This window comes from Mustela nigripes, chromosome 2 (assembly GCF_022355385.1).
Source record: "Mustela nigripes isolate SB6536 chromosome 2, MUSNIG.SB6536, whole genome shotgun sequence".
NCBI classification, from domain to species: Eukaryota; Metazoa; Chordata; class Mammalia; order Carnivora; family Mustelidae; genus Mustela; species Mustela nigripes.
This window is the reverse complement of record NC_081558.1, coordinates 75246912-75269924: the sequence shown is the minus strand read 5'-3', so window position 1 is coordinate 75269924 and position 23013 is coordinate 75246912. Positions and strand designations below refer to the sequence as shown.

At 35.3% G+C, this 23013-nt stretch overlaps 1 protein-coding gene across 2 annotated transcripts in view; it reads left to right on the top strand.

The window, feature by feature from the left end:
* The window catches only part of ZCWPW2 (zinc finger CW-type and PWWP domain containing 2), a 131470-nt gene that overhangs the window by 49026 nt on the left and 59431 nt on the right, over nt 1-23013 (top strand). For both annotated transcript variants that reach the window (XM_059390806.1, XM_059390805.1), the window contains exon 4: nt 3077-3236. In XM_059390806.1, the coding sequence (XP_059246789.1) occupies nt 3077-3236 (160 nt within the window). The remainder of the gene's footprint in view (nt 1-3076; nt 3237-23013) is intronic.

The window sequence follows — 23013 nt, the reverse complement described above, 5'->3', positions numbered from 1 at the left end:
TATTGGTTTCAGAGGTAGAGGCCAGTGATTCATCAGTATTATATAATACCCAGTGTTTACTACATCACATGCCTTCCTTAATGTCCATCACCCAGTTACCCCATTCTCCACCCACCTCTCCTCCAGCAACCCTCAGTTTGTTTCCTAAAGAGTCTTTTATGGTTTGTCTCTCTCTCTGATTTCATCTTGTTTTATTTTTGCCTCTCTTTCCCTATGCTCCTCTGTTTTATTTCTTATATTCCACATTATGAGTGAGATCATATAATAACTGTCTGATTATTTCAGTTAGCATAATACCTTCTAGTTTCATCCACATCCTTGCAAATGGCAAGATTTCATTTTTTTAAAGATTTTATTTATTTATTTGACATATAGAGATCACAAGTTGGCAGAGAGGCAGGCAGAGATAGAGAGAGGAGGAAGCAGGCTCCCTGCTGAGCAGAGAAGCTTGATGCAGGGCTCGATCATTCCAAGACCCTAGTATCATGACCCGAACCGAAGGCAGAGGCTTTAACCCACTGAGCCACCCAGGTGCCCCTTTTTTGTTTTGTTTTGTTTTGTTTTGTTTTGTTTGATGGCTGAGTAGCATTCCATTGTATATACATACTGCTTTTTTTTTTTTTATAGATATCTGGGCTCTTTCCATGATTTGGTTATTGTGGACATTACCACTGTAAACATTGTGGTGCAGGTGCCCCTTTGGATCACTACATTTGTATCTTTAGGGCAAATACCCAGTAGTGCAATTGCTGGATCATAGGGTAGCTCTACTTTTCAACTTTTTGAGGAACCTCCATACTGTTTTCCAGAGTGGCTACACTAGCTTTCATTCCCACCAACAATATAGGAGGGTTCCCCTTTCTCTGCATCTTTGCCAACATCTTTGGTTTCCTGAGTTGTTAATTTTAGCCATTCTTACTGGTAGGAGGTGGTTTCTCATTGTGGTTTTGATTTGTATTTCCCTGATGCTGAATGATGTTGAGCACTTTTTCATGTTTCTGTTGGCCATCCGGATGTCTTCTTCGCAGAAATGTCTGTTCATGTCTTCTGCCCATTTCTTGACTGGATGATTTGTTCTTTGGATGTTGAGTTTGATAAGTTCTTTGTAGATTTTAGACACAAGCCTTTTCTCTGATAAGACATTTGCAAATACCTTCTCCCATTCTTTTGGTTGTCTTGCTTTTGTCGACCGTTTCCTTTGCTGTGCAAAAGCTTTTGATCTTGATGAAGTCTCAATAGTTCATTTTTGCCTTTGTTTCCCTTGCCTTTGGAGATGTGTCTAGCAAGAAGTTGCTATGAACAAAGTCACAGAGGTTGCTGCCTGTGTTCTCCTCTAGGATTTTGATGAATTTTTCTGCATGTGGCTGTCCAGTTTTCCCAACACCATTTGTTGAGGAGACTGTCTTTTTTTCCACTGGATATTCTTTCCTGCTTTGTTGAAGATTAGGTGACTTTAGAGTTGAGGGTCCATTTCTGAGTTCTCTATTCTGTTCCATTGATCTGTGTGTCTGTTTTTGTACCAGTGCCATGCTGTGTTGATGATTACAGCTTTGTAATAGAGCTTGAAGTCTGGAATTGTCATGCCTCCAGCTTTGGCTTTCTTTTCACCATTCCTTTGGCTATTCAGGGTCTTTTCTTGGTTTTGTACAAATTTTAGGATTATTTGTTATAGCTCCATGAAAAAAAGTTGGTGATATTTTGGTAGGGTGCTCAGAAAACTATAGAACACTCATGAAAGAAATTGAGGAAGATACAAAGAAAAGGAAAAGCATTCCATGCTCATGGATTGGAAAAACAAATATTGTTAAAATGTCTATCTAGAACAATCTATACATTCAGTGCAATCCCTAATCTTCTCTTTTTAAAAGGAAACCAGTCATGTTAGATTCGGGCCCATTTTTTAACTCAGTTGGACATTTCAAAAGACACTATCTCCAAATACAGTCACACTCTGAGGTACTGGAGTTAAAAGGACTTTAACATATGAACTTGATGAGGGGGGACACAGTTTGGTTCATAACAATGGCACTTTATAATATTTTAATTTGTCAAAGCCAGAAATGTATAAAGCATATATTTGTGTGAACTTTGTAATAGCACATTGAGGAACCAGTGTCACAGCAAGGCCTCATTACCTGCTTGAGGCCTCTTGCCTCTTAGAAAGCAGAGCCAGAGCCTGGATCTCCTGATTTGATCCTCACTCTCTCTTTTTCACAGGGGGGCTGCAAACTGAGGTAGAACTTGGCATCACTTAGTTACTGCTTCCTGACTTTATTTATTGTCTTCCTTTCCTACTTTAGACTCCAAACAGTAGGTCTAGGCCAGAAAGATTGGTAAAATAGTTAAAACTTAGTTAATGTGTATGTATTTTATTTTTCTCAAAGAAAAAGATGAAATGTATTTCTAGTAGAATTTCTAGAGGTTTATGGCACAAAAAGATATACCCCTTAAGGTTTATTTTTAGTAAAGGATAAATTTTACTTCCAGTACTAAAAATTTTTATAAATTTGGTCTCCTTCCAATGGAGCAGAGGGGCGGGGGGCAAAATAAAACTGCTAGGCTCTATTTCTGCTTGTCCCACAGTAGTTAGAATCTCCAATGTTATCACAGCCTGTGCTATCAGTACCCTTTGGGCAGCCCTGGCTCAGGAAATGAGAGCTCTCTCCTGCCCCATCAGAAGCTCTGCCAGTGGGTTAACATTTTAGTAATTATGCATTCTTATTGCTTAGAGTTGATTCAAACTTGCCATGAATCTTAACCTTTCCTGTTAGCAGTGTCTAAATGTCTCTTCCAGATCCTAGAAATCATTCTTTTGCCTTATAATTCTTTATCCTTGTATTTTATGTTTATCTTAAATATGTGACTTTACCAAAGCTTTCTATATATCTACAAAGGCACAACTGATGACTTATCAAATGAGTATCCTACTTTTAAAGGATACAAGGCAATATGTTTAAGTTTTGTGAGTTATTAAAACTCAAAGGAGAAAGTTTGGTATATGATTATAACAGATGCACTGATTTCTGCCTTTCTTAATGCATAATAATTAAATAATTAAAAATACTTTCTTTTGAAGCTGGCCAGGGATACTTTGCCCAGATTCTTTTAAAGGGAAATACGTGATCTATGACCTGGATGGAAATGTTGAACAATATCATGTAGAATTCCTGGGAGATCCCCATTCAAGATCATGGATAAATGCAACATTTGTTGGATATTATAGTATCACATTAAAGGTAGGTACAGTAACATCAAAGCTTTTTTCTTTTGCACTTGTTTTTAGTTATGGCCATTTTTAGTGCTCTTAGAGCCTCAAAGATACCTAAGTATTTATTTTTATATTTATATAAATGAAATAGTGTGTACTATTTGTTTAAAATTGAATATTTATATTTTTAAACAAGTTTTTTCAAAGAAAATGTGGGAAGTAGGGTAGTTTTAAATTTTCTTTTCTGAATGGCAATGCAGTATAAATCAACTGAGGACTTTACATAATTGCCTTTTGAAACAATTTTAATATTATCATTTGGTAGTTTTTAAAAATCCCCTTGAGAAGACTTTAAGTTGGAGGCCTAGCTCACAGGGAAAATTAATTATGGAATGCAACTAGATTTTCAAATTTCAAAGAGAATATTTCATTATACTAACTCCTTCAGTATCTTTTTTACTTTTTCAACTTTAAATCACACACTACAACTAATGAATAGACTGGACTCTCAGGTTAATGAGAATAGGCGAACTGGGCTTATTTCCATGGTTTAGTTTAGTCATTATAAATCAATTCAATTATCTGTGCCTGTATTCTAATATTGAAACTTTTCATCTGCAAACCATACTTTCATTAGAAGTCTGATTTAAAAATAGATGTCAAATGTGGGTTCCTTCGGCTGTTTGGATGGTTTCTATTTTATAGTGGAAATATCTATGTTCAAATACACATGTAAGTGTATGTACATTTAAGGCACGTCCTTTAGTCCACAGTATAAGTAAATCTGTGTGAATTTGAGGTCCTTCAAAATGGGCTTTTGCTATATCTTTGGCATAAGCAGTATCTTTTTCCATCCAACTTGAAAGCAACTGAAAGGGAAGGCCATTCTAATGAAAATATTTAAGTACAGAATAAAATACATACATTCATTTCATGGTAGTTGTGAGCCAATCATCTTAATGTGAGGCGCCTTCTCTGCTCTGACATTTTGGATGTGCTCCTAGGCGCTTCTGCTGGCAACCACAGAATACAAGAATTGTTCTCCTTTCTGTGCCCTTTCCCCTTTCCTAAAGAACAGGGAAAACTGCTAGCTTCTCATGAAACAGACCTTAGAATCTTAGAGATCTGACAATATGATGAAGAGCAAGACATTCTTAAGAAATTATATTTAAATATAAGTAAAAACCAGAAGTGAATTTTTAAATTGTCTCAATTGATATCTCTCTTGGGATTTGAATTGTGTCAGGACAAAGGCAAAATCTGATGCAAAACAAAGCCAAACTCAAGCATCTGAAGCCATAAGTTTTTAACCTTCTGAAAACATTAAAGTAAACTTAGAAATTCTTACAAAGACCATCAATTCAAGGCTGCTTAAATTAAGCAGCCCCCTAATGCAAGGATGAGGACAGAAAAAAATAAAGTATTTGTTTCCCCTCTTCCCCCCCTTACTCCTCCAGCTAACCAAGTGCTCTTAGGTGAATAACCCACTGGGTGCTTACAAGCTTTGGGGCAGGCTCTCTCCTCTACAGTCATTCAGGGTACCTTTCCTAGGCTCTTTCTTTGTCTCCTACTCTTTTTATCTGTGTCTTCTTTTCTTTACTTGCTCCCTTGGAGCTGGTATAATTTAGGTGCCTTTATCTGTGGGTCTCTTCATTCAAGGCTTCATTCATTCAAGAATTCCCTTCTACCACAAATTCATCAAGCACATGCCAGATTGTCCCTCTGTGTTCTGATTCCCCACTTCTGCCAATCTAAGGATCTGCTTACCCAGAAGGGAAGACTCACACTGACACCTCATTGACACCAGTCTAGTCAAGAAATAGAAAGGAAGAAAGTTGGCTCAGAAATACTGCTAGCCAAGGTTGAAAAATGGTCAAAAATTTTGCATATGAGAAATTGATTGAAAAAGAGTAATTTCAAAATACGTATTGTCCAGGGACAGCTGAGATTTCACTGGACCTGAGAGATGGAAATAGTAGTAACCCCAGCCTACCATTTTCTTGCTTAGACTTCTCCAAAATTTAATCTTTTAGTGGTCCTCTCTGCACCAGGGCTCTCATATCTTCAAATGCTTTCTCTACACTGTAGTACATTGATCTGGATATTAAGTTCACATCCCTTTCCCCCATGAAAAAAGATCACTCACACAAAAATTAATGCGTAGTAGGCAATGTGGACTTTCTTAAAGATTCCTCTAGAAGTGGAGGTGGGATGCATATTGCACAGGTTGTCCGATCTCTTTTTCTAAAACCAGCAAAGAATGATAGGCATTTATAACTTTCACTGCTTTAATCAACTAAATCTTACTTCATACCTTATTTCAATATCATTTTATCCTAATCTGTGTAAGTTTAGTTTACCAGATGATTAAATATTTTAGCGTTTTCACTGCATATGGACTATGAATATTTTACAGTATATATGTTAAGGTGGGAGAGAAATATGTTATCCTAGAAAGACATTATATGCATTTATAAGAAAATGAAATATCTTTTTAGTGTTAGATTATGAAAATTTTAACTTCTAATTTGTGTTTGCCAAGCTTTTTTTTTTTTTTTTTGAATAGTCACTTTCCCCTTGTTGATATATTTATGGGACCCACCGACTTACTAATTTCATTGTTGAAGGCACAACAGAGCTGTCACTGTCTATTGATTGGTACAGATGATAAGGTTTTACATAATAAATAAAATTTCTCATAGATACACTGGGATATACTTTAGAAAAAAGTTGAACGTGGTATTTAGTTGTGTACTTGTGATTTATATTAGTTTATGGATACATTTTATTTTTTCATTTACTATAAAATCAGTAGCTATAAAGACAGGTGAAATCTCCCTTTAAAGAAAATAGATGTGAACATGTGCTGAATGGCTATTTTTTTAGGTGTTAATGCATGGAAAATAATTTTTCCCCACTAGCACAAATGCTGTTCTTTTATATTTAGCAGATACCTGTCTGAGGAACCCATTACTTGCAAGTTTATTTTTTAGTTTGATAGATTACATGACTTAGTTTAGCATTTCTTGAGCCTGGCTATACATTAGAAAGCTTTACAAAATAACAACACCAACAAGAACATGGTAATGCCTGGGCTCCAGGCTAGTAGATCAGTTAAATCAGAATCTCTTGGAGTAGGGCTAGGCCTCAGTAGTTTTAAGTCTGTCAAATGAATATAATGTGCAGTCCAGAGAGTAAGAACCACTGCCTAAATTTTCCCAACTTGAGGCATCAGAGTTTTGTCAGTTTTATCTCTACTAGTGTAGTAATATAACTGTGCTTATGGCTTGTTGTTTCCTGTTGCCTTCTACTTCTTTGATTAGTCTTTCACTTAGGTTTGCCTGGAGATTGTGCTTACTGCCATACGTTCACATGTCAAACCCAATAATGATCTGTTTCACTGAACACAGCTTTAAGGTCACTCCTGTCATTCAGCATTATGCATAATCTATAGATATTGCTGGTAAAGCTGCTATATAATTTGATCTTAGTATTTCTAGTATGTTGAAGTTGATCATCTATCTTATTGGTTATATAGAGTCATTATAATTTTTCTTGGACATAAGAAATGTACTCCAACCAATAATTGCTTGGCCTACACTTTTCTAGTTTTTCATGTTGCCAAGAAAAGTAGGTAGGTAGTTCACCTCTGATGCTGTGATGCTCTTGTGGTAAAATGTAGGGGGTTATTTTATTCGTGATGTGAACTGATTTTTTGGGCTATATATTTTAGTAGTCTGCTTACTACTGTATGTAGGATGTACCTATAGGTATGCAGCCATCTGTTTGGGTTCCAGATATCATTTGAGAATTTACCCATTGTATTGTGGAATTGCCTGTATTTTCCAGGAAGCAGTGCCATATTGCTAACTTGGGCTCCGCAGCTCTTACAGTTCTGCTTCCTAATTGGAGGAGTTATTGATAGTGTTCACCAGAACTTTCCAAGTCTCTTCCTTCCTGTTGCAAAGTAGAATTGCACATTTGATAATTGGGGTGGGATGGGGCGAGTGAGTTGTATGAAATTTATGAATATTACCTCTTTGTACGTGCAAATGTGTGCAGTGCAATATCCTCCAGACTTTGGTCTTTCCCTGTGGCCCTGGGACTGATAATGTTTGAAGTGTTGATTTGCTGCTCTCTCATACTGGATCCCTGAATTGACCACTCTTAGCAAACTACCTCCCTCTCCCCACCAGGTAATAAGTAAACAATGTGAAAAAGATATAGACCTTGTGTTAAGCACCTGGGATTATTCCAAAAGATACACTAATGATGAAATGGAGGATGTCACAGTTCTTTGTAACTTATATCTTTAGAAGAACCGTTCTGAAATTTTAGTACCCTTGAGAATTTGGCCAAATGACTGAAATCACATTACTCTTAACTCTTCCAAATCTGTAAATAGATGTGATAATACAACTTGCTATCCTACAGTAATGTATTAAATAAGTTTGTTTCTTTGCTGTATAGTGATAAACATATGAGTAGAAATTACCAACTGATGATCAATGTAATGAGTATAAATTTGGTTTAGTAAATACCCTGCAACAAAGGACTCTCACATCAGCATGCAGTATGATGACTCCAACAGCTAGAAGAGCCTACAAACAGCAATGATATAGTATAGTGAGTCTCTCCCCTAGGCCATGAATTGGGTAGATCCTTTTCATATAATTTTCAAAGTCTTAGAGCAACCCCATGAAGATAGGCATTGTCACTATTTGACATATAGAAGAAACTGAGATTCAGGCCACTTGTCTAGCCCAAGGTCAGTCAGCTAGCAGGTGATACAATAATTATTAGAGTTACAATATCTGACTCCAAAGTCCAAATTATTTCTCTTTCTATACCATGCTAGTGTATTTATTCATATGCAGTCATCTAATTTATTGTTGAATGTTTTCCCAGATTTGTACCTACAAAATGAGGAAAATTTTCACCTTATAATTCTAATATACATGTTGAATCATGGCAGTCTCTGGTAGATATTCTCTTTATTTGCCCCTTGAGGTTCCCCTTTGGAGGACTAGTGTGAAGCAGAACTCTAGATATTTTCAAATTACATTTGCAATAGTCATAACAAGTGCATCTGAATTAAGATCTATTTGAGCAAGTGTTCTGCTCTTTAGGATCCAAATTCTAAGAATGTAATGTGTAATAAGGATTAGCAAATTAGTTTATAACTAGATCATCAGGCAGTGTTTTGTTCTTAGAGTAATGGAGTGAAAGTGAATATAAATCTGTTTAGCCAATTCAGTGGAAAACTACATTTGCTATATATATCTCCCTCATCTTACAATGTGGTTACGTTCAGATAAACTCATTGTAAGTTGAACACATCATGAGTCAAAAATGCATTTAATACACATAATCTACTCAACCTCATAGTTAAGTGTAGCCTACCTTAAATGTTCTCAGAGCACCTACATTAGCCTAAAATAGAGCTAAATCATCTAATACAAAGTCTAATTGATAATAAAGCATTGAATATTGCATGTAATCAAATACTGTACCAAAAGTGAAAAAAGCATAATTGTATGGCTACAAAAGGTTGTCAGTGTATGGGTTATTTACCCTCATGATTGTGTGCTGACCAGGAGCTATGGCTTACTACCACTGCCTGAGAGAGTATCGACCACATATTGCTAGCGCAGAAAGAGATTCCAATTCAAAATCTGAAGTATGGTTTCTACTGAATGTATATCACTTTTGCACCATTGTAAAGTCAAAAAATTGTAAGTCGGACCATCATAAGTTGGGGACCATATATGCTATTTCCTGCTGGCAAATAATTGTATAGCTATCAAACTCTCAGTAAGTTTTTATTATACAAGTGCCATATTTGATATAAAATTTGCTGTAAATTTGGTACTATTGGATTAAGATTTTTTGTTTGTGTGCTTGTTTTCTAAGCATTCTTTAGTTTGGGGCCTGGAGAAAAGTTAAAGTAATTAGAACATATTTATGCAACTGTGACCTTAACTTGTGATAAATAAACCAAGAAAACTTCCATAGCAGTGGATATTAGGGGGAAAAAATTAAGTTGTCATACCAGTTAATAAGGCAGGCGCTAGAGCCATGCTCTTTTGGTTTTGAACGTTGGCTGTGCTGCTTACCAGATAATTAACCTCAGGCAAGTCACTTAGTCTTCATGAATCCCACATGCCTCACTTTAAAAAGGAGGTTGAAATAGCATCTGCCTCATAAAGATGTTGTAAGGGTTAACTGAGATACTACATGCAAAGCATTTGGTATACTGCTTTGTCATATAATAAGCTCTTTTTAAATTATTATTTTTGAAGTATAGCTGACATACAATGTTTTATTAGTTTCAGATGGGCAGCATAGTGATTTGACAATTTTATACATTACTTAATGCTCACCACAATAAGTATAGTCACTATAGTAGGCTCTTAATAGACATTAGGTGATGTTATTCATTGGAAGTACAGGTGAAGTATACTTTTAAAATTACTTATTTCCTTTCCTTAGAAACCCACATCTACAAAAAGATACCAAGAACAATAAGATGAATAATATCTTTTCTCTTAAGATCATATGTGAAAAATGATATAAATTCAGTGTTTTCTATCAACCAACATGATAGTCCCAGCAATGGGAGGAAATAAAGCTAATGGATCATCTTATGTTTTGATTCTTTAGTACATGACTGAAGAGGCCATTGCTGCAGTGCTTTTCTAGGTTAATGTAAACAGAAGTGCTCTGAACTATTCAAAGGAGGAGATAAGTTAGAGCCTTCTTAATCTGACTCCTTGGTGAGTGAATAGTCCCCAAGTACTTTGGATTTGTTTGATGGAATTTGGAAGGAGAATAGGAAATACTATCTTTCATGTTCTTTGCAACTGAATGAAACCAGTTTCTTTCCCTATCTCTGTTCTGCTTTTTGATTCACTCACATTTATGTATGCTGACTTGGCTGCTCCAAATAAATTCTTGAATTCACCTCTGTCATCTCCCAACTTCATCTCTTATGAATTTAGATAGCTGTGAACTTCTACTGAAGTTAAAAAGTCCAAATCCAAATAATATGGCCAACTTTATACTCAGCTTATAAAGGATAGAACAGGTGGCTACCTTTCCCATCATCAAATGCATGAAAAATGTATTAAGTATCACCTAGGTTTTTCATGTTGACTCTTCACTGGAACAGCAGTAATCTTTTCTAAGAAATTCCAACATATAGCTTCCTCAATTTTCTAGAAGTGTTTAGTTTCTCTTAAAGGAACCAGAGTCAGAACATTGTTTTTAAGCCAAAATACAAGGCTCACTAAATTGCCTTCAGAATCATCCCTCTATGAGTAAGTCTGCCTTAAGATGAGTCTTTTATGTTAGGGTTCTTAAATTAGTAAATAATGTAGTAACTTTTTGGTACATTCTTCCATTAGTGAAGAGTGAAACCCAAAACTCATAATCATATAGCTGAAAGTCTACAATTGATCTACTATCTTTCCTTTTTCATTTCTTTCTAATTCCCTCACATATTAATTGATTATATCATATCTTATAGCCTAAGGCCAGGACTAGTCCATGACTCAGTCAAAACCCATTCTCCCTAAACCCTAAACAATACTTACTAAACTAACTTTGGAAATAAATTTCAGAATTAACACTTGCTCACCATTTTGTTTAGTTCCCAGAATGTGTACTGATTCTGTATCACATATTTAACCATCCTCTTCTAGAATTCCCACCTTCTCTCACAATTCTTTTGTGAAACAGAATCTGAGCAATTGTCTGTAATAAATACAGCAATTGTTTTCCCATAAACACATATTCCATGAAAAAAAAAAAACAAGTAAATGTGGAGTAGAAAATATCAGCCAAGGAGCTTTCCTTTAGGTCCAGGTCTTGCTAACTCTATGTACTATTGCTTAAAATTCATTAGGCCAATCCTGACATTTTTAAGGCTCAGAACAAATAAGCACATGCTTATTTTCATGGCTGATTTAAACCTATCCTCCCAGTTCTGTTGAATATTCCTAGCTGTAACAGACAGCCTGGCCAGAGCAGTGGGAGATAGCCACACTTCAGGTGAACACAGGCCTTAAAATTACCCATGGACTCAAGTGTTCACTTTGCTTCATGTGCTCTGTTTCATCAATATATTAGTAATACTTTATTACTAATAGTTCATTACTAGTCCTGTAATTTTATGTAGCAGTGTTCACAATAGCTTTCTTCCTACAGACTTAATGATATACTTAGCTCTGCAAAATAAAAAGTCTACAGCTTGAGGAACACTTGGGTGGCTCAGTTGGTTGAGTGTCTGACTCTTAGGTGAGTCATCACTCTAAGGTGATGATCTCAGGGTCTTGGGATGGAGGCCCACATTGGGCTCCACATGCAATAGGGAGTCTGCTTGGGGTTCTCTCTCTCTCAAATAAATGAATCTTTTAAAAAAAGTCTACAACTTGAAAGCAGAATATGCAAAATTCTTTAAATTGCCACAATAAATTCAAGTTTTTTATTCTTTTTAAAAATTATGAAAAAACTTGTAACATAAAATTGAATATTTAACCATATGTTCAATGGTGATTTAAGTTTTCAATGACTAATTAATAATCCTAGAAGAAATTTTCCAAAGAAGTATAAATATGACCTTATATAGAAAGTACCAGATGGAAGTTCTCTGTTATTTTTGATACTTTCTATTTCTTATGATATGAGCTGCAAAACCCTTCATAATACCATCTTTGATATTTGGGCAACAGAGTTGCCTTTTTTTTTTTAAAAGATTTTATTTATTTATTTGACAGACAGAGATCACAAGTAGGCAGAGAGGCAGGCAGAGAGAGAGAGGGAAGCAGGCTCCCCGCTGAGCAGAGAGCCCAATGTGGGACTCGATCCCAGGACCCTGAGATCATGACCTGAGCCGAAGGCAGCGGCTTAACCCACTGAGCCACCCAGGCATCCCGAGTTGCCTTTTTTTTTTTTTAATAAAGATTTTATTTTTCTATCAGAGAGAGAGAGCATGAGAGGGGAGAGGGGCAGAGGGAGAAGGAGAAGCAGACACCCTACTGATTAGGGGGCCCACCACAGGGCTCCATCCCAGGACCCTGAGATCATGACCTGAGCCAAGGGCAGACCACTAACTGACTCAGCCACCCAGGCACCCCTACAGAATTGCCTTTTAGTGAAATAAAATATTATAGTGGTTGAGCCCACGAATTCTGGAGCTTAATAACCTGTATATGAATTCCAACTGTGTCACTTGCTAACTATAAGAGTCTGGGCAAGTTCTAAACTCAATACCTCTATTTCCTTATTTGTAAAATGAAGATAGCAACAGTACCTACCTCATGAGCTTGTTAGGAAGTTAAAATAAGTTGTTTGTGAGGTGCTTAAAGCTGTTCTTGACACCTGGCACTGCACAAGCATTGGATAATTAGTAAATTAAAAAATTAATAGTAGACTCTTTCACAGAACTCCTGTGAAAAAAAAATATGTACCCAGTCAGCTCCTCCCTTCTGTGGATGGTTCCTATCTCATTATCTTGGATTGCATAAACCAAATGATAAATATTTATGTCCTGATCAGTTATGACATTAATAATGAACATTTGAAAAAAAGCTTTATACTTTACAAAGTACTTTTTCATGCACTCTCTCATGTGATCTTCATTCATTGTTAAGAAAGTTGAAGCTTAGGTTAAGTGACTTGACTAAGGTCACACACAACAGCAGAACTGGGACTGAAGCCTAGGTCTTCTGATTACAAATACCAGGTTTTTACATTATGTGTCAACCTGCTTGAAATTTATGCTGGGCTTTCTGCTTCTAATCTTCATAAGCATACCAAATTCATAATGAGCTATCATCTATAAACTAGAAGATCACAATATCCTTCTTATTGATCTCCTGCTGTTAATTCAACCAACTTGATTAATTAGCCATAAACCAGAATTTTCCAAGTTGGACAAAGATGTGAAAGTTTTCTTCTTCATGTATTGATTCTTAGCCAGAGATTTAGGACCTCTTCATGACTACTATTAAAACCTAGTATCTGTTCTCTTGTAACCTTAGTGGTAATTGTTTATTATTAATACAAACATTGGTATCTCAATGCCAGGATTTGTCTTTTGTTTTGTTTTGTTTTGCTCTATTGCCAGTTCCTAAAATTGCTCATTATCATAGAGCTCTTTAAAAATATTTCTATTCCTTATTATTCATAAAAAAGGTAAGGAAATCCTACCATTTATGATGACATGGATAAACTCTGAAAGCATTATACTAAGTGAAATAAGTGAGACAGAAAAAGATGAATACCATATGAGTGGAATTGAAACAATGACAACAAACTCATTGAAAAAGAGGTCAGGTTTGTGGTTATCAGAGGTAGAGGGTGGAGGAGGGGAATTGGAGGAAAGTGGTCAAAAGGTACATACTTCCCACTATAAGGTAAATTAAGTACTGGGGTATAAGGTATGACATGATGACTATAGCTAACACTCCTATGTGATATATAAGAAAGTTGTTAAGGGAGTAAATCCAAAGAGTTCTCATCGTAAGGAATACTATTTTTTTGTTTTTTCTTCTTTCCTTTCTTTTTATTGTATTTATATGAGAAGATGGATATTAGCCAAACTTTTGTGGTAATCATTTCACAATATATGCAGAACAAACCATCATGCTGTATCCCTTAAGCTTACACAGTGATGTGTGTTAATTATTTCTCAATAAAACTAGGAAAAAATATATATACATATGTCTGCATATATATACATATATTTGTATGTATGTATTTCTGATATATATTTGCATATATATGTATACAAATACATATATTCCTGAACCTACATACTCAGGAATGTTCTGTGAATCTATGTAGTTCCTCAGTGAATCTCAAACACCAGTCTGTAGCAGATTATCTCACTATAAATACTTATTTTTTATGTTTTCTGGAATTAGCTAAAGAAAATATTTATGAAAATTTTAATTTTTTTTATTATTTTTATTATGTTGTGTTATGTGTGTATGTGTGTGAAACATATACGTGTATTTAAGTTTGTGGTACTAATGAAGCCAGACAAATCTTTAGCAAAATTATGTTAGACTCCCTTGTCCCTTTAAAAAGTTTCTTTCTTTGGTGGCGGTTGATTTTTTCCCTGCTGTCACAGCCAGAGCCCTCTTCTTTTTCTCTCCTTCTCTCAAAATCTGGTTTCAGGTCCATCACACTAAGTGACCAATATATTGGTTGTATAAAAATTGTTTTCAGAAGAATGTCAGTAAAAACAATAGACCACACTAAAGTGTCAGACTGGAACTTCTTTTTAAAAACCACCACCACCACCACCACCACCACCACAGCATGTAGCAGTTATAGATCTTCAGATTACTTAGTAAATATATATCAAAATCTAAGTTAATAAAAAGTGCATCATCTGGTATCCTGTGATTTTTCTGATTTTCTGCTGGTACTGCTTTAAACTGCTTGGCTTTCTCCTCTACCCTCTACACCCACCTTCACAAGGAATGCTCAGTTCCTGTTTTGGTAATTCCCAATATTTCAAGCCAAGTAATGGAATCACACTGTAATTGGACTCTCAGATTTTCTTACTCTTTCTTCCTAATTTCTCCGCTGGTACTCATTGCATTCTCAGTGTCTTAGTATTATCTCTCAGACATAATCTATAATCTCTGAGATCTTGTAAAGGATCAGACTAAGCAAAACTAGAACACTTTTTTTTTTTGTCAATTTAGGTAGTTCACACTTTCCAGTAGTGTGGAGAGTGGACATAAGTTATTTTGATCTTAAAGTCCTGCTGAGTTAGAGTAAGCAAAATTCCTATTTATGTGCAAAGGAAACGTAGAGTAAACAATAGGTTAGTAAGATTTTGAAAGCAATAGTTCCTTCAAGTGTTCAACAATTGAAATAAACTATCTAAATAATCCAGAGTTGACTATATGAAGATTATATAAGTCTATGTTAAAGATGAAGGGTAAGAGGAAGGAAACCAAGAAGTGTATGATGCAAACGAGTGTGATATGACTATCTTCTAGCGTGCATCAAAGGAACGGGAATGTTCTTACTGTCTAGATTACTGGTTGATGTTGCAGAAATCCAATTTAAGGAGGACAAGATATCCTGTGATTAACTTTCTACCGAATTGCTTTAAGTGAAAACAATCTGCCCAAGAGAGGAGAAGAGCGATAGCTTTGGTGTGATAGTAAATAGAACGATGCATCAGGGCAATGCATGGTTAGAGTCAGCGACCTACATGGCAAGTCTGAATGTATAAATAGCAACAATTAACGTAAATCACCAGGCAGAGTACCTCAAACATTCAGTAGAGATGCATTTAAAAGGAAAATTCTTTCATATATTTTTAGATTATGAAATCTATGAATTATAGTCTCATGTTTCTAATGGCATATTATGTAAGAAATAACTTAAAGTAATGGTCAATATTTGAAGTCATTTCAATGAATTTATGAAGCTCAGTAAAGCAGGCTAAGTACCTATGATTCTTGTTTTTCAGCTCTTTAATATATGTTCAACATTGTGTTCTAAAAGATAAATTTTCTAAATTTTAAGTACTTTTTTGCAGTTAACTTTAATACCGATGTAACCAAAATGATAATTTTGGATTATAGATACTGCTATTGTACCTACAGGACTGTAGTGAGGCTCTACCATCTCCCAAATAGGTTACATAAAAAAGCATTTGATTGAACTACTCTAGTTTCAATAGGTACTATTTTTTTACATAGTATTTAAAGTACTTGAAATTAGATGCACTTTTTTTTTTCTAAGAAAAAAATATACTTACTAATATCATGGAACAAATCAGTGGCCCATGAAGTATTTTACAGATCTGATTTCTATACAAGAACTGAAAAGTTCTATGTTATCTTAGAAGTAATATTACCATATCATAATGCCTAATACTCCTCATCCTTATAAATTTTTCTTTTACTCTTCAAGGGTTAATCACATAATTCAGGATTAAAAATGCAGTAGCTTTCATTTTCATCTCCAGTTTTGACTGGTTTTTGTCAGTGCCACCCTGAACAAAAAGATGTTTATTTATAGTAATAAATATTTACTGAGCTTCTATTATTTACAACTCTTCTAGGCTCAGATGTGCACAAAACAAACAAAATTCAAATGCCCTCATAAGACTTAAATTAGTAGGTTAAGACCCATAGTAAACAAACAAATAATAACAAAGATATAGGTATGTTAGTTGTCAAGGAGTACTATGGGGGAAAATTAAGGAAAAATCATAGGTGGAGTAAGGAAGTAAGGTACCAAGGAGAGAGGAGGAAAGACTACCACCTACCTATCTATTCTAATATTCAAAGTCCCTTAACCAAGAAATGCTTGTCCCCAGCCCACCAAACACGAATGGTTGGTTGATGATATTTACTTTGATGGTGTTTTCCCCTTTCGTTTGTTCCAAAAAGTAGTTAGGCCCCTTATGTTCCCATGTGTCAGGGGAGTTTTCTCTTGTGAAGGTCAAAAGCAGAGCTTGCCTGTCTTCCCCACCTGAGTTCCTGAAGGGTGGGAAGGGTGGACTGGGAACAGAGAAGTCAGTGCCTCTGAGAGGGACAGGCAGGAGCAGCTGAGCAGCTGAGCAGGGAAGAGATCCTTTTAGACTTGGAAGAGTTCAAAAGTCTGTCAGTGCCCTGACAAGTGGCTCCTCACAAAAGAATAGCACCAGGGTTCACCCAGGGAGGTTGAACTCATGCCATTAAGGTTCCCAACTTCCAAAAAACTTCTTTTGTTTAGGTGTGGCCCATAAGCTTTAGACTGCCTGACTTCAAGGGACTGAAACAAAGATGTTGCTATTCATGTAACCACTATGGGTTGTAGAGTAATGATCTGTCTTCACGGGCCTTGTTAATTTTATTACAATTTATATGAACCTAGGCAAAGTAAGAGGTGAGCCCCCAAATGACTGAGATCAATTTTCCTATCCTTTTTGGATGCAGGCTGTTACATTGTATTTTATTTAGCAGAAATCAGTAATGGGACACTGCTTACACATTCCAGTTTGAAGCATAAGATTTAGGGGTACCTGGGTGGTTCAGTGGGTTAAACCTCTACCTTCGACCCAGGTCATAATCTCAGGGTCCTGGGATTGAGCCCTGCATCAGGCTCTCTGCTCAGCAGGGAGCTTGCTCCCCGCCACCACCCCCACCCCCACCTCTCTCTGTGCCTGCTTGTGACCTCTCTCTCTCTCTCTGTCAAATAAATAAATAAAATCTTGAAAAAAAAATTTTATCCTGCTACAATTTCGGGTTATTGTAAACTCTGAGGTGAAGAAGCAATCTTAAAATATAAAGCAACAAAAGATGTGAATTTCTGATGGATTGCAGATTTTGTTCCTCTGGCCTTACTGGGTGGATAAACACATGTATTATTTTTCTTGACTTTACCACTCCATGTTAGTGTGTGGTAATAGCACAAACATTATTCAATAAAATGGGACATTCAATTTCTTCCTCAAATCTTGGAAAATGTAAAAATGATACTAAGTCCTTTCAGTCAGCCGTAATACTCAAATTGAAACAAGATCATATAGGACAGTAGTTTACAAACTTTTTAATTTTGGACACAGCTAAGAATTTTCTCAAACATAGGGTACTATCCTCCCTCTCTAACCATCTGTTAGTAGTCTCAAACCTCATCTTTACTCCAAATAATTTACATGCTTATTCATCTACCAAGAATACATCTATCAAGAATCATCTTATTTACATTCATAAATTCACACAAATTTTTAGACTGTCTTCCTTCTCTTTCTATGATGATTACTTATTTCCCACTCTACCCTAAATTTAATAAATTAAATTTATTAATTTATTTATTATTTCTCATTGAGAAAACTCAAGTTGCCAGAGTATTATAAACATAACAAAGGGCATGGTATTATTCCTTCTTGGGATCATAGAATTTACTTGAATTTGAAGATGTCCAGCTCTTTCTATGATTTCTTGCAAAGTCATTGATCTTTATCCTTGACTTTATAAGCTTGTAGCACCTTGAAAATTTGCTGAAGAGCTGCCTTTAAAACTTTCTTCTTAAGTATGTTTGAAAACTTTTCGTGTTTTGTTTTGTTTTGGGGTGGGAGATAATTTGAAAGTTCTACCATTATTAGATATGTCCAGGTTTTAGTGAAAGACACATCTTTAAGACTGTAAAAGGTGAAGACAAATAATTATTTACACGTTGCAAAGGAGGGGCCAAAACTGACTTGGCAGCCCTTCATCCAATTTATGCAAGGATATAAAAGGTCAAACATACAGAAATTTCTTTGGAGAAAATAATGATATTCTGTGGCATTTTCCCTGCACCTCCTCATGCTCCATCTTGGGAAAGGGAAAGATGTTGATTTTCCTGTATGAGGGATTTTTTGAGAGCTCAGTGTGTGTACTCTGGAGCTTGAGCAACACAGCATACTGGCAGCCAGCTTTCCTCTAAAGAATCTACAGAGTGAGAATATCTGGTATCAGGTCTGGCAGCAGAGTGGAAAGAGCTAGAGACACTGAGAATGGTCAGCATTCCCATGGTTTGGGGGTATCGACGACATAGACAATGTGGGGAAAAGCATTGGAGTGATAGAAGGGTTCCACCACCAAGATGGCTCTCTGCTCCTTGGCAATCTAGGCAGAACAATGCAGAAAAATGATAATAGGGTGGGGGATTAAAAGCAACCAGCTAAAAAAAGACCTCCTCTATTAGGGGAGTTGTTCCTAGTTGGTGAAAATGTTCTCCAAAAACCCACAAGGCACCCCATAATAAAAAACACTTTAAAAACCAGGAAGCACCAACCCCAAATTGTTGTGGTAGCAGTCAAAAATGTGTTTTTTTGGGTTGTTTTTTTTTTTGCAATTTCTTTTCCATTCTCCACACCAATCTTTTCAATCCCAGAGAATCCAGAAGATGTGGGGAGAGACAGAGAAGCACATGGAGGAAAAGAAGACTACTTCTGCCTGAAGTATACTCCTAGCAAGTGGAGGACAGAAGTTCTAACTTAAACTAGAGTGTAGAATTTTATCTCTTAACGTGCGAGTAGACATTTTAGTTTTTGAAATTCAGGGGACTAAGTAACTCTGGGACATTCTATTACTGGTTATCAGAAAAGTCACAAGAGCTGCAGTAGATTTCAGGCAAGGGTTAAGAAACCTCTAGATTCCAGTCGATAGAGTGAGTTTGAATGGCAATTATTTTCTGCTGGAGTTTGAATCCTATTTTCAGTGCCCATTTGGTTTTGAACAATTCTTTGTTAAATCTAAAGTTAATTATCTTACTTGACTTTTGGATGAAATGGTAAATGTAAAAGTTTTCATGCTTTTAAAAGGTAATTTTATTAAAAGCAAATTTTTTTTAATTTTTTATGTTTTATAAACATATATTTTTATCCCCAGGGGTACAGGTCTGTGAATCACCAGGCTTACACACTTCACAGCACTCACCAAAACACATACCCTCCCCAATGTCCATAATCCCACCCCCTTCTCCCAACCTCCCTCCCCCCAGCAACCCTCAGTTTGTTTTGTGAGATTAAGGGTCACTTATGGTTTGTTGCAACATGGGGGCTTAAGTGGGTAGAAGAAGAATCGATGAAACAAATTTTTATTTCTTAAGAAAAGGTTGGGGGCAGGGAACAATAGTTTTTGCCTTAGTTTGGACTTAATTCAAGACAGCATTATTTCCTTTGCTGAATTTTGTCCAAAATGTAACTTCAAGTTGAACATTTATCTCATTAAATACTATAGTGTTTTAAAATTCGACCTAATCACAATGTTATTACTATAATTCATTCAAGCATGATGTTCATTCATCCTTCACAAACTTTGCCCTAGTAATTAGTATATGGAATAAATGTGTTATATTTGGTAAAATGCTGAGTCTTTATTTCTTTCTTGTCAATCCAGAAGCCTTTCCTTAGCATATTCCAGTTGAAAGATTATGATAATGTCTTAAACAGCTTAGTTTATGAAGATGATTACAAATAACCATTTTTTTTTTGGTAGCTTCTGCAGAAGGATTCCATTTAAGTAACTGTGAATCACTTCAGCATGTCTTGAAAAATATGCAAACTCATTCAATTGAAAGTTTTATTTTAATTAGAGAAGACATTGCTTGTTCAGGTAGGAAATTTGGGTTTTCAAAAGTATATAAGATTACTATTATTATGTAATTGTCTTGGTATAATTGGCCAATACAGATAACTAAAGAAAGAAGCAAAAGTACACATACAGGAAAGAAAAAGAGCAAAGTTACCTTTTTTAGTAGATGACTGTTTACCTAGAAAACCCATGGAACTCAAATAAAAAACCATTATAAGCAATAAGAAAATTCAATTATATGGCAGTTTTAAAATTACTGTACAGAGTAACCAGTGTGAAAATATAAAGGGATTAAAAGTTCCCACTTATAATAGCAACAAAACATACCTGATACACTGGAATAAGCTTAAGAAGCATATGTAAGTGCTGTATAAATAAAACTTTGCTACTAAGAGACAGAAAATAAAACCTAAGTAAATGGAAAGGTAAAATCCTCATCTTGGTTTAGAAAATTAAATACGGAAAGATATCAATTTTCCCTAAATTAATTTTAAAGCAATCCAATTTTTTAAAAAGAACTTAAGATGAGTACTAAAATGTATAGGAAAATTAAATATAGGAGAGGGAGTTAGGCCTATAAAATGTAAAATTAAAATAAAACTCAAGTAATTAAAGTAGTTTGGTACTAACAGTGATTCAACAGACAAATAGAACAATATAAGGTTCAAAAACAGACTCCAGAGTTCTTGGAAATATAGCTGGTGGGTAAGGTTATACTCAAATCATTAAAGTTGTATTATTTAATAAATTCTGTGAGTACAAATGGCTAGCTATTGGGAAAAAAATAAAGTAGAAGTATAGTTCATACCTTGCACTCAAATTACTGCTGGAAGGATGAAAGATTTAAATGAACAAAAATGACAATGCAAATATCTAAAAGATAAATTATCAACAGGAGAAGATATTTGCAATACATGTAACAAAGGATTACTTTTTTAATTTATAAAAATCTCTTACAAACCATTAAGATAAAGACCAATATAATAGGAACACAAGACTTGAACAATCATTCTGTAGAAAAGAAAGTGACTTTTAAAAATGTGGAAAATTGATGGATAAGTTCCAGGATCGAATGTACAACATGGAGACTAAAGTTAATAATACTATATTATAGACTTACCAAAAAAAGTAGATCTTAAATGTTCTTACTACATACACACTCACAAAAGTTATGTGAGTTTATGAAGGTAATAGCTAACCCTATTTGTGGTAATGATTTTACAAGATATACATGTATCCAATCATGTTGTGCTCTTAAATTTACAGTTATATGTTAAATTTATAGTTATATGTCAATTATATCTCAAAGCTGCAAAAGTATTTAAAATTTCTCATAGTTACAAAATTTAAGAAATGAAAATGATAATGAAAAAAGAAATACCATATTTCCCTTAAAATACTGACAGAGATCTAAAAGTTTGGTAACAGAAGTGTTCTCCAGGATGTGAGGATACATACTGTTTATGGTATTAAAAATTGTGAGCACCTCATTCAAGAGTGAATTCAGAGTAACTTCTAAAATTTAAAATAGACATACTTCAAACCTAGTAATTCAACATCGGAAGTTACTCTTCAGTACTCTTTCACATGGGCAAAGTGACCTATGGACAAATTTTTTTATTACACCATTGTTTCAAATTGCATGGTATTAGAGATAACTAAAATGTTCATTATTAGGGCATCTGTCAAATAAATAATGATATATACATAGCATATATGTGGGTATACATACATATTATTTCCTCATTCCTTTGGTTACCTCTTCCAGTTCCTTGGCTTTAAATACCATGTGCATGTGAACAATTCCTAAATGTTATCTACAGTTCTTTTCTATTTGCTAAATTCCCTTACCATCCTCCTCTTGGGATCTCTACTTGGATGTGGCAATAGATATCTCATACTCAATAAATCTGAACTCTTGACAGCCATCTTCTCAGTAGACAGCAAATTTCACCCTTCTACTAGCTCAGTCCAAAAGCCTTAGGAGTCATCTTCTCTTTCCCTTACAACCAGTTTCCAGCTACACAAAAATTCCTTTTGCTCTACCTTCAAATTATGTCCAGAATCCTACCACTTTACACCATGGCAACTGCCACTACCCTGGTCTACACCACCTTCGTTTCTTGCCTGGATTATTGCAGTAGCTGGTCATCTTATATCTACGTGCCCCTGTATTGTCTATTCTGGTCAAAACAATCAGAAATTGTTTTAAAACATTGAATCGGGGCACCTGGGTGGCTCAGTGGGTTAAGCCTCTGCCTTCAACTCAGGTCTTGATCCCAGGGTCCTGGGATGGAGCCCTGCATCAGGCCCTCTACTCCGCAGGGAGCCTGCTTTCTTTCCTCTCTCTCTGCTGGCCTCTCTGCCTACCTGTGATCTCTGTCTGTCAAATAAATAAATAAAATCTTTAAAAAAAAAAAAAAAGGCAAACCTTTATCTTAAAAAAAAAAAAAAAAGCAAAGCCAAAACTTTAAAGCTTAAAAAAAAAAAATTTGAATCAAATCAAATGTTATTCAAGCTCAGAACTGTGGAATGAGGCTCCCATTTTCTTTAAAATAAAAGACAAGTTCCCTACACTGGCCTGAAAGAACCTCCATGATCTGACCTCTGTTAATTTTGTGACCTCATTTCCTGTCACTCTCCTTCTTCATTTAGTGTCAGCCAGGTTGGCTTCTTCAAAGCTTTTTTTTTTTTTTTCATTTTTTT